The sequence below is a fragment of the Xyrauchen texanus genome, chromosome 9 (assembly GCF_025860055.1).
Source record: "Xyrauchen texanus isolate HMW12.3.18 chromosome 9, RBS_HiC_50CHRs, whole genome shotgun sequence".
NCBI classification, from domain to species: domain Eukaryota; kingdom Metazoa; phylum Chordata; class Actinopteri; order Cypriniformes; family Catostomidae; genus Xyrauchen; species Xyrauchen texanus.
Window position 1 is genome coordinate 24430040 of NC_068284.1, and position 12362 is coordinate 24442401.

At 38.4% G+C, this 12362-nt stretch overlaps 1 protein-coding gene across 1 annotated transcript in view; it reads left to right on the forward strand.

The window, feature by feature from the left end:
- LOC127648660 (probable cationic amino acid transporter) overlaps positions 1–12362 on the forward strand; it is a 36430-nt gene that overhangs the window by 13378 nt on the left and 10690 nt on the right. Inside the window, exons 2-5 of the mRNA XM_052133372.1 lie at positions 6973–7489; positions 8410–8646; positions 10619–10836; positions 11828–11974. Of these exons, the coding sequence (XP_051989332.1) occupies positions 7186–7489; positions 8410–8646; positions 10619–10836; positions 11828–11974 (906 nt within the window). The 5' untranslated portion in view covers positions 6973–7185. The remainder of the gene's footprint in view (positions 1–6972; positions 7490–8409; positions 8647–10618; positions 10837–11827; positions 11975–12362) is intronic.

Genomic DNA, 12362 nt, shown 5'->3' on the forward strand with positions numbered 1-12362 from the left:
ACAACATATGATTTATTTGAGTTTTGATTTCAGAAAATTGAAATTGCAGACACTGCAGGCATTTAAGGGTTGGCAAATTAACTTTGCAGCATTACTTTACTGTTGCATTTACAACAGAGAGGGCATTTGACCAACTTTGTAGTTTCTCTCGAAATCTCAGTGCAAAACATTGTTCAGTGATATACAGTCTCAGATGTGAGTTTCTCTCTAGCTGTATTAGTTTTTTTTGCAAACATTTTAAAAATCACTGTTGCTGCTGCATACCCATCTCAAATTGTCAAGTGAATGTGTTTATTTAAATCAAAACAAGAAGGAACAAGAGGCCATGCATTATAGTGATTTTACAATGTTTAATATGTATTCTTGGGAACAATTTAAAGCAAAAGATTTTATTAAAAGGTTGCAAGTTGCTACATAATTTAGATAAAAAACACCAATGTTCAATTAACAGTTAAAAATAGCAGAATAAACATTTATAGTTCATTATATATATGCCGTTGAAGGGTGCAAGCAATGTAGCAACTTGGTGCATTCATATAGAATGTGTTGTGACAAAATTGTGTTTTAAAGTCATTTCACTATGTGGCTTCAAACACAGTTAATCCTTTCAGAATTTAGCAAAATAACTATACATTATATAAAATTCAGTTTAACATGGGGTAAAATTGTGTGCTGGTCCTCATTAAAAAAGAAAAATTATTCTGTGTTGTATATGGCTCTGATATCTTCAGTTAATAGGAACATGCACAGAAATAAGAGACGTGGCTATTTTTGGTTGAGACTTGGTTCTTTTTCACTGGCTCAAATTGTGAAAATGGGAGAGAAGACACACTCTCCCATTTGTGTGCTAGTTGTGTGGTTTAAACACATAGAAGTCATTATTGTGCTCAGACGCCATGTGCCTGAGCCACTGTGCCCTGAGGGGGTTATTCATCTTAATGATCTGTTACTGTTCTCCTGCACACAGTTAGACAGAGAGAGAGAGAGAGAGAGAGAGAGAGAGAGAGAGAGAGAGAGAGAGAGAGAGAGAGAGAGAGAGAGAGAGAGAGAGAAAGAGATTATGTTTACAGTGGAGCAGTTTTACTAATGGCAAAAAGGGGAGATATTTGCCCTGTAAATTTGGGGGGCATTTTATTTCCTGTATGACAGCATTTTCACCCCTAACCATACACTGATGAGCCAAAACATTATGATAACCTGACTAATATGCTGCTGGTCCTCTGCGTGCTGCCAAAACAGTGCCGACCCGCCTAGGCGGGGACTCTACAAGACCCCTGAAGATGTCCTGTTGTATCTGGCACCAAGACATTAGCAGCAGATCCTTCAGGTCCTGTAAGTTGCGAGGTAGAGTCGTCGTGGATCATACTTGTTGGTCCAGCACATCCCACAGATGCTCAACCAGATTGAGATCTGGGGAAGTTGGAGGCTAGGGCAACATCTTGAACTCATCATCATGTTCCTCAAACTATTCCTGAACAATGTGTGTGCAGTGTGGCTGAGTGCATTTTCCTGCTGAAAGAGGCCACTGCCATCAAGGAATACCATTGCCATGAAGGGCTGTACCTGGTCTGCAACTATGTTTAGGTAGGTGGCATGTGTCAAACTGACGTCCGCATGAATGACCGGACCCAGGGTTTCCCAGCAGAACATTGCCCGGAGCATCACACTCCCTCCACCTGCTTGTCATCTTCCCACAGTGCATCCTGGTGCCATCACTTCCCCAATAATACAGTGCACATGTACATGACCATCCATGTGATGTAAAAGAAAATGGGACTCATCGGACCAGACGACCTTCCTCCACTGCTCCAAGGTCCAGTTCTGACGCTTGCGTGCCCATTGTAGGTGCTTTCAATGATGGACAGAGGTCATCATGGACACTCAGACAGGTCTGTGTCTACACAGCCACATAAGCAGCAGGGTGCGATGCACTGTGTGTTGTGACACATTCCTCCCGTAACTATCATTACAATTTTGTGACTTGTGCCACAGTAGACCTTCTGTCTGTTCAGACCAGACGGGATAGCCTTTGTGCCCTCATGCATCGATGAGCCTTGGGCGCCCAACACCCTGTCGCCGATTTTTGGTTTGTCCCTCCTCAGACCACTGTCGGTGGTACTCACCACTGCTGACTGGGAGCACCCCAAAAGCTTTATGTTTCAGAGATGGTCTGACCTAGTCATCTGGCCATAACAATCTGGCCCTTGTCAAAGTCGATCAGGTCTTTACTCCTACCCATTTTCTCTGATTGTTTGCTTACCATCTAATCTACCTAGACCTTGACATGTGACCTTGTTTGGAAATGATCAATGTTATCCGTTTCACCTGTTAGTGGTCATAATATTTTTGCTCATCGGTGTATTAAAAACAAAACGAGTTGTCCGTTTATGTCAAATATGTACATTTAATGAATTTAAGTTGATATTCCAGTACTTATCTGAACAAATATGGTTGTTAATTATAAAATCAATATGCAAAAGTATGCAAATAATGCACAAAATATTGCAACCCAACACAACAATGCTTTATTTAAAAATAAACAATAGCTGGTCTCTGTGTTAGAGATTACAGCTCTGTATTTTATTGTGATGTATGTGTAATTTTGGTTTCAAGTTTTTCGTTTTTTAGTTTCTTCATCAAAACCCTCTTAATATTAGTTGGTTACATATTTAAAACACTCCTGAGACAGTGAATACAGGTACCGTATATCGATATCTACTGGTCACTACAGTTTCTGAAGAAGCACTAAACAAATAAACACATTTTGAAGGCTTTGAATAGAATAGAATAGAATAGAATAGAATTGAAAGAATAGAATAGAATTGACCAAATGTTAAAGGTCCTGTAAGCAAAACATTTTCCAACTCCATGAGAGATATAGTAAGTAATACTTTAAAGTGATGTTGTAAGATATCTCACCTGTCTCTGTGACAGCTCCTGTTAACAGCAAACAAAAATGTGCCTGTGGATCAATGACAATGACGCTTTCGACCTGTCAATCATTTTGCACATTCTCATTGTGTTGTAGTTGCAGCAAATTATTGAAACTTACTGGCATTTTTAAGCTATGTTGTTCACAACAGTTGTCAGTTTAGGGCACTATTTTGCTGCTGTTGATTTTAACAACCATTTCTGCATGATGCCGTCTCAGTAAAGCTCATTTGGAATCTTTGGAGAATGGAGTTTTGAAAGAGGTGACGTACCTAATCCAATGGCTCAGTCTTGTGAAAGTAGAACGGCTAAAAACACTTACAGCACATTTAAATAAAAACATATATACGCTCACTAAGCACTTTATTAGGAACAGCTGTACACCTATTTATTCATGTGATTATCTAATCAGCCAATCATGTGGCAGCAGTGTAATGCATAAAATCATACAGATACAGGTCAGAAGCTTCAGTTAATGTTCACATAAACCATCAGAATGGGGAAAACAATTGATCTCAGTGATTTCGACTGTGACATTATTGTTGGTGCCAGACAGGCTGGTTTGAGTATTTCTGTAACTGCTGATCTCCTGGGTTTTCCATGCATAATAGTCTCTAACGTTTACTCAGAATGGTGCCAACAACAAAAAACATCCAGTGAGCGGCAGGTCTGTGGACCGAAATGCCTTGTTGATGAGAGAGGTCAATGGAGAATGGCCAGACTGGTTTGAACTGACAGAAAGGCTATGGTAACTCAGATAACCCCTCTGTATAATTATAGTGAGCACAATAATATCCCTGAATGCACAACATGATGAACATTGATGCGGATGGGCAACAACAGCAGAAGACCATGTCGGGCACTTTATTAGGACCACAGTGTTCGCAATAAATTGCTCAGTGAGTATATATTACCGTTTGACTGATGGTGTCAAACGGTGGAACTTGTCACAAAGGCTATATCTAGATTTGTTCACTAACTAGAATACCCTAACTAGAATCGTTTTTGTGAATTATATACCTCCGAAGTAATTTTTTCATTATATTTTTGTTATTGCTCTAGGATAAACAAGCAAACATAATGAAACCACACTTGCACACATTTTGATTTGAATCAAAAGCTTTAAATATCTTCTTAGGATGAATATATTTTTCATGAAAGTCAGGTCAGGGTATGTTGCCACATGTGTCATATGTATGTATGTATATGTTAAAAAATCATTTGAAATACAATATCTGGGGCTTTTTTTGTCAATTTCAGAGGCATTTGTGCCCTGAGCTCTGATTTTTTTCTAACCCTGTGGTGGAGAGACTTCTGATTCTTCAAAGTGAATCAGACCCTGTGGTGGAGAGAGAATTCTTCAAAGTGATAGGATTGATGAGTTTAAAGGAGTGAGGGAAGGAACAGGGTTAGTGGTGAGAAGAGAAAGGGAAAGTAGGGGAAACAGCTATAAAACTATGTGTTGAAAATGTGTCGAAGAGGTTTGAAAGAAATAGTGAGAGAGTAGATTAAAGAATGTCAGATCAGGAAATGAAACCCAAAGAGAGCAGGTATGAACAGGCTGGGGTTTGTTATTTGTCTCTTCCTATTTGGCTGAAGACCAGGTCTCATCAGCAAATGTTATTAGTTTTCAACATAGGTCGATTGATGTTATCTCCAGTTCCTTCCTAACAAGAGGCCCTCGAGATGTCAAATCAACAAATCATTACAAAAAGCCATTAAAATGGGTTCAACCTTTCAAAGCTTTTTATATTTTTTCAATTTCATATTCATTTAAAAATCTATTTGAACTGATTAACTGGATGACTTATCCACTGATTTATCAGGATGGACTGGAAATTAATGATTAATGAAACATCACTTTATGTGCCTTTATACTGAGTCTCTTGTTTGGTTGACAGTCCCAGCTGTCATACACAGTTTGGTTTTCTAAAAACCTGATAATAACATGCCAGCCTTGTGTTCTGTTTCAAATCTAAGAATTGCTTTGAACTGATATTTGACAGTACAGAAATTGAGAACTGTCTCATGCCATTAAAATTCTCATTTAGATTTATTTGAGAAAGCTTCTAACGTTCTTGACAATCATGTTTAGCCATGCAGTAGCCATGCCTGGTTCACATCTGATTTTTGTGACCTAAAATGACAATCAAATATTATGCTACTAATAGTATACCATATTATCTTAGGATATTCTATCTTATTATTATTATTATAATTTTTTTAAAGCATTCATTCTTCTGTTAATCTACAGTAAGATTGACTTTCTTACACAAGAATAAGTTCTTGCCTCTTATATGCAGTAATGCATGTATATGTAAATCTGGTGAAAAGAGCAGTACATTTTAGGCTAACATAAAGAAACACAAACATTTAAGTAGTAAACAGCCTTTGAGTGTTTCAAAAAGTGAATGATTGCATCTTTTCAGAAGAAATCACAAAATATTTACTGTTGTGCTTAGAATTAATGGGATAGTCCACCCAAAAACTATAATTCGTTATTCTTTTCATTATGACTTTCTTTTTCATTATGAAAGACCAAATATTCATCATGACATTGCTTCTTCTGTGGAATACAAAAGGATGTTAGGCAGGATGTTAGTGCCTGTCACCATTCACTTTTATTGTATCTTTTATCCATATAATTAAATTGAATGGTGACTGAATCTAACATTCTCCTTTTGTGTCTCCATGGAAGAAAGTCAAGAAAGACGGAACAACACGAGGGTGAGAAAATGATGAAAGAAATGTAAATCTTGGATGAATTATCCCTTTAAAAACTAGATCAGTTTCATAAATTTAATTTTCCATTAAAGGGATAGTTGAAATGAAATGAAAATTCTCTCATGAGTTTTCTCACCCTCATGCCATCCCAGATGTTAATGACTTACTTTCTTCTGCTGATCACAAACTGAGATTTTTAGAAGAATATCTCCACTCTGTAGGTCTACACAATGCAAGTGAATGGTGGCCAGAACCTGAAGGTCCAAAAAGCACATAAAGGAAATGTAAGTACTTAAAAGTAATCCATAAGACTCCAGTTGTTAAATCCATATCTTAAGAATTTATATGACAGGTGTGTGTGAAACAAATATCAATATTTAAGTCCTTTTTTAGGACCTAAATATTAAATGGCAATCTCCACTTTCAGTTTCACTTCCACATTCTTTGTCTTTTGTTTTTGATAATTTACATTCTTCATGCATTTATCGCCGCCTACTGGGCAGGGAGGAGAATTTATAGTAAAAAAGGATTTATTCTGATCTGTTTCTCACCAACATATATAATATCGCTTCTGAAGATATGGATTTAACCACTGGAGTCATATGGATTAATTTTATGGTGCCTTTATATGCTTTTTGGACCTTCAAAGTTCTGGCCACCAAACACTTGCGTCTTGAGGACCTACAGAGAGCTGAGATATTCTTAGTTAAAGCTTAGCTATTGTTAGATTTTCTAAAAATCTTAATTTGTTTACAGCAGAAGAAAGAAAGTCATACAATTTTAGATGATGTGAAGGTGAGTATATGATGAGAGAATTTTCATTTTCTCGTTGAAAGTCTCATTGAAATCTCTTAAAGAGGCAATATTTACCACGGAATTATATGTAAGGAGCATTTTTTATTTTTATGAGGGCATATTTTAGGGCAAATGTTATGTCATCTACCTGAATTGAAGGAATTCATAAAAATACTTTTTCCGCCTGAATAATCAGATTAGCTGCTACGTATGAAATTAAATAAACACCACATAATTTCATATTATAATGTGTATAACTAGGCCTGGAATAGAATATTAAGTAATATATACATGTAAGAATTAGAAGAATTCGTTAAGGGGAATATTTCAGCCACACATTTTCAATTTAGGGACATTTTTGTCACTTTCAGTGGCATTTCCTGTATACCCTGAGCCCCTGTTAATTTCCAACCCTGAACTAGACTCACTTGATGGGACTTGAAGCATCTTATATGAATCACAATATGAATGGCAAGAATGATGATTCATCAAACTGTTGGTGTCATCTCACTTCGTTCACAGCATTGCTTCATCCTCGCCCTCGCCCTATGTGGAACCCTCAAGTAATGATGCTCCAGTGAAGGATAGCGAGACTGGGACATATCAGCTGCTTTCTGTGTGATCACTTGACCATCACCCAAAGCTTCACCGTTCTTCAGGCCTTACATTCTCCTCACAGTCTCTTCCCTCCTACCCCATCTCTGGAAGCTGTCTGACCTATCACAAGGCTCCAGGATGAGTGGGTTCATCGGCAAACTGGATCCTCGGCGGATCCAGTGGGGGGCCACTTGGTATGCCTTCCAGTCCCGCGTCCTGCGCACAAAGCCGGTGGAGTCCATGCTGGAGAGCACAGGTGGCACTGGGGCTCATGGCACCAAACTCGCCCGTGTGCTCTCCACCGTAGACCTTGTGTCTTTGGGAGTGGGAAGCTGTGTAGGTACGGGCATGTATGTGGTATCTGGACTGGTTGCTAAGGAAATGGCAGGCCCTGGGGTCATTGTGTCTTTCATCATTGCTGCTGTGGCCTCCATCCTGTCAGGTGAGTGTAGCACCACTTCCTCTTCCAGTCAGTCTGACACAAAGAGGAAAATACACAGAAAACTATTCTAGTCAAGTGTAACTGTTGGCCATTCACACAAGATGCAGTCTTGCGTTAAGGAAAAGCAAGATGTAGTACAATGGAATGAAATAGAATACATGCATCTCGAGATATGTTTTTAAAAGTTGATCTGTTTTTTTAACTGGATATGGTGTCTTTAAAAATCAGTGCTCATACACGTGGCTCCTAAAAAACTCAGAGATAAGGTGCAATAGTCAAAGATATCTGTCTAGGTCATCTTTACATAGAAAATTAACCTAAAAACAAGACACAGTCCCTGGGACAATGGCTGAGCGGCAAATGTTTCTGGTTGTCTGATTCCTCATCACAATGGCCCCTTGATTTGTACAACATCTGTTGCACAGGTGATACAAATTTGTACATGTAGGATGTTATGTGTTTGAAGACAAAAATTAATTATATTTATATAAATAAATATATTCTATATACAAATTATAGTCTATAAAAAAAATATATTACATTATATGATATATATCATAAAGTATAATTTTATATTATATTCCATATTCTATATATTTATGGTTATGCACTGCTCTGTATCTCTGATGTCAGAGAGTAAATAGTGGATTGAATGTAAAAACAGATAATCCTCTTCCATTCACTGTGTAGTGGGGATACTGTATAAGGATCCAACCTGTAAAGAGGGATTTCCCTCTTGTTATCTAGCCCTCTGGGATTCTTTGGGTGTGACATTTAAGAATTGATCTGACACTCAAAGCAAAAAAAAATCAATGCTCCCATCTCAGCAACCTGTTGCAAACTTGCATGCTTGTATTGAGTTATTGCCCTTGACTTGTGGCATACACGTTGTAACAATAACAACTGGCATCTCTCCACAGGGGTGTGCTATGCTGAGTTTGGTGTGCGTGTGCCTAAAACTACAGGTTCAGCCTATACTTACAGCTATGTGACGGTGGGTGAATTTGTGGCTTTTTTCATTGGCTGGAATCTGATTTTGGAGTATCTGATTGGCACAGCAGCAGGAGCCAGTGCGCTCAGCAGCATGTTTGACTCCTTAGCCAATCACACCATCAGTGGCTTCATGATCAACCACATAGGAACACTCAATGGCCTGGGTAAGTAAAATCAACATCAGACCTTGTTTTAAATTTGTGTTTAAAACATTATCACCAAAGTTCAAAACCTGGGACTCCTGGGATCAAGATTAATCATATCACTGCAACAAGAAAAGCTTTCAAAGTGTTGTTTATTTTACAAGAAAAGACTTGCCAGTTTGGAAAGACAGACAGTTTTTTAATGCAGTATGTTTCTCAAAGGAGTTAAAGGATTGAGGTCATGTCACTTGTTTATGATGGAAGAGTATGGAATTGACACAGTAATAGCCTTGACACACACTCACAGCAATTGCAAAAAAGTTGGGCTTAATTTATTACTAGATTGGAGTTGCACTGTGGAAAAGAGTGGGACCTCCAACTCCAGCATTCAGTAGTTTGATGTTGTCAACGATGAGATGAATGTGAGGAAAGTTTGTTAAGACAGAACCGCCTCCTTCACAGCTTCTCTTTCAGAATGAAAAATCTGCTCCATTTACATTTCTGATGTGAAAAATAATAACTTTTTGGGTTGGGCGTTTGGTGTTAAAATTAGGACAGAATTATTTTCAAAGTGGTGAAGCAAATTAAATCTTTACATATTTTTGCTTCACTAATTCTTTTTGTGTAAAAAGCACTTCTTCCATGCATCATGAATGCTGATTATGTAACCCCTTCTTAATTATTTAATAGAATGGGCACAGAGATGGAACAGCCAGATATTTGTGAGACAACAAGCACAGTCGAATTGTCAGCGTGCAGTGAGTTCCAGAATACTGGACATAATACATAATACTAATAGTTGGAGTAGCGTGACCTACAACTTTGTTAAGGTCTCACAAAAGACAGCAACAGATGGATAAATAAAATAAGTGTATTGGGCACTCTAGAAAATAAAAAATATGTGCTCCCCACCCATTGAGTCAATGTCCAGAAAGAAATTGCATATAGGCTACTGTATCTATCCCAGACAAAACATGATATATGATGCCAAAATACATATTGTTATCTTGTCCAGTCAGAAGCAGTTGGAATATCTCTTCTTTTCCTTTTACCAGACCCCTTTGCTCTTAGAGTCCAACAAAATCTGTGTGTCTCTCTCTCTGCACACATAAAACAGCCACATTTCACTCGATTATCATTTCCATATTGTTAGTTTGCAGAGTATTTTTTTAAAGTGCATAGTTTATTCATGACAGCACTGAGGGTTCAACTGAGGACTGTCAATTATGATGCTGTGAAAACAAGTGTCTAAGCTTACTGCTGTCTTATGGAAGACAGGAAGACATGAGAGTGAAAGGCATCATTCTTTCACGCTTACCATACATGCTGTCTGTACTACCGGGTTTAATACAAGATTTATCTTGCAGTTGCAATTATGTCTAGATTGTAAAGTGGCTAATCTTGTGAAAAACACCCTATATGGCCAAAAGTACAGTATGTGGACACCCACTTCTATTCCAGTTTGACTATTCCAGTAATCTAGATGCTATACTATAAAATGATGTTCTAGAAAATTACTTCCAACAAGTGCTTCCAAATTTGTGGCAAGAGCCCCTTTCTGTTCCAACATGACAATGCCCCTGTGCATAAAGCGAGGTCCATAAAGAAATGGTTTACTATGAGTCAGGTGTGGAAGAACTTGATAGACTTCCACAAAACCCAGACCTGAACCCCATTAAACACCTTTGGGATAAATTGGGATGCCGACTGCGAGCCAGACCCCATTGCTCAAAATCACCATGTGACCTAACTGATGCTCTTTTGTATGAATGGGACCAATCCCTGCAGCCATGTTTCAACATCTAGTGTAAAATCTTCCCAGAACAGTGGAGGCTGTTATAACAGAAGGAGGGATTAACGCAGATAGTTTTAAAATTACGTGTTCAAATACACACACATGTGTGCATTGTTTGGGTGTCCACATACTTTTGGCCATATAGTATTATTATGTTTTGAAATCCATGTGATAAATTATTGCTTTATCACCTCTTAGGTAAAGGTGAGGAGTCATATCCTGACATCTTGGCCCTCGTCATAGCCATCCTTGTCACAGTGATAGTTGCTCTCGGTGTGAAGAACTCAGTGGGCTTCAACAACGTGCTGAACGTCATTAACCTGGTTGTGTGGGTGTTCATGATGATTGCAGGCCTGTTTTTTGTTAGTGGAAGCAACTGGGACGAAGGACGATTCCTGCCGTATGGCTGGTCAGGGGTAAAGTGTAGTTCAATTATTTTGTGAGCATGTGATATTTATGGGCTTTTCACACTTGAAATTCTTAACCCAGGATCATTTTTAACCCTGGGCTAGCATAATACTGGATTATCTTGTTTTACGTTTCATACTGTTCATACTTTATTTTGGTTCAGTACAGTAATTCACTGTCTGCACTGCAATTAAGGGTTAGCATCACTTTGGAACTTAAAAGTGGTGGTGGTGTAGTGGGCTAAAGCACATAACTGTTAATCAGAAGGTTGCTGGTTCGAGCCCCACAGCCACCACCATTGTGTCCTTGAGCAAGTCACTTAACTCCAGGTTGCTCCGGGGGGATTGTCCCTGTAATAAGTGCACTGTAAGTCGCTTTGGATAAAAGCATCTGCCAAATGCATAAATGTTATGTAAACCAGAAGAACTGCATTTTAAAAAATAGGAGTGGTGGTGGCGTAGTGGGCTAAAGCACTTAACTGGTAATCAGAACTGGCAATCAGAAGGTTGTAGGTTCGATCCCCACAGCCACCAACATTGTGTCCTTGAGCAAGGCACTTAACTCCAGGTTGCTCCGGGGGGGGATTGTCCCTGTAATAAGTGCACTGTAAGTCGCTTTGGATAAAAGCGTCTGCCAAATGCATAAATGTAAATGTAAATGTAAGTGATGCTACGCCTCTTTCAACATTGCAAGTATAAAATGTTGCTTAACTAAGGATTAAAAGTTGCCTTAACTTTGGTTAAAAAGATTAAGACCCAGAGTTTGGCATAGTGTTTGAAAAGCTAGAGTGATGCAACAGCAGATAATTGTCTGTTTTTGTTGATGCAAAACTTACCATTTTAATTTCACAGTGAAAAGGAAAATTTAACATCATCCTAGAGTCTTAAATTCACAATACATGGGCACTTATTAGATTAGCAAGTCAATATTGCTTTGACTCTCCTTTTGAGAAGGAAATTACATATTGTTGTATCTATAATCAGTCATTCTGTTTAACAGGTCATGCAGGGTGCAGCCACTTGCTTCTATGCCTTTATAGGATTTGACATCATAGCCACAACTGGAGAGGAAGCCAAGAGTCCAAACACCTCCATCCCCTATGCTATCACTGCCTCTCTGGTCACCTGCCTCACTGCCTATGTATCTGTAAGTACAGGCGTAATGTGAATAGTTAATCACTATATGTACACTAGTTTGAGGTTCTGCTATCCATATATAATAGACTGTTGTATATAATCGATATCCCAAAAAAATTAAAAATAACTCACCATGATTGTTGTATTTCCTGTGAAAGTGTCTTTCGGTGTGGTAAAGATTTTGAATTATATAAATTACTGAAGTTCGGGCATGAAACTCTGCACGGTGTAAGGGTGTTTTGAACTTGTCTGTCATCTAGTTGGCTCACATGGTGTAAGTGATAGATAGGCTAAGTCACTATTTAAATTAGCTCTGGGCTTTCCTGATTCAGGTACACATTATGAGTCAGGTCACTAGCCGTTTATTCCATTTGGCCAAGCTGGATCAGGCAAATATA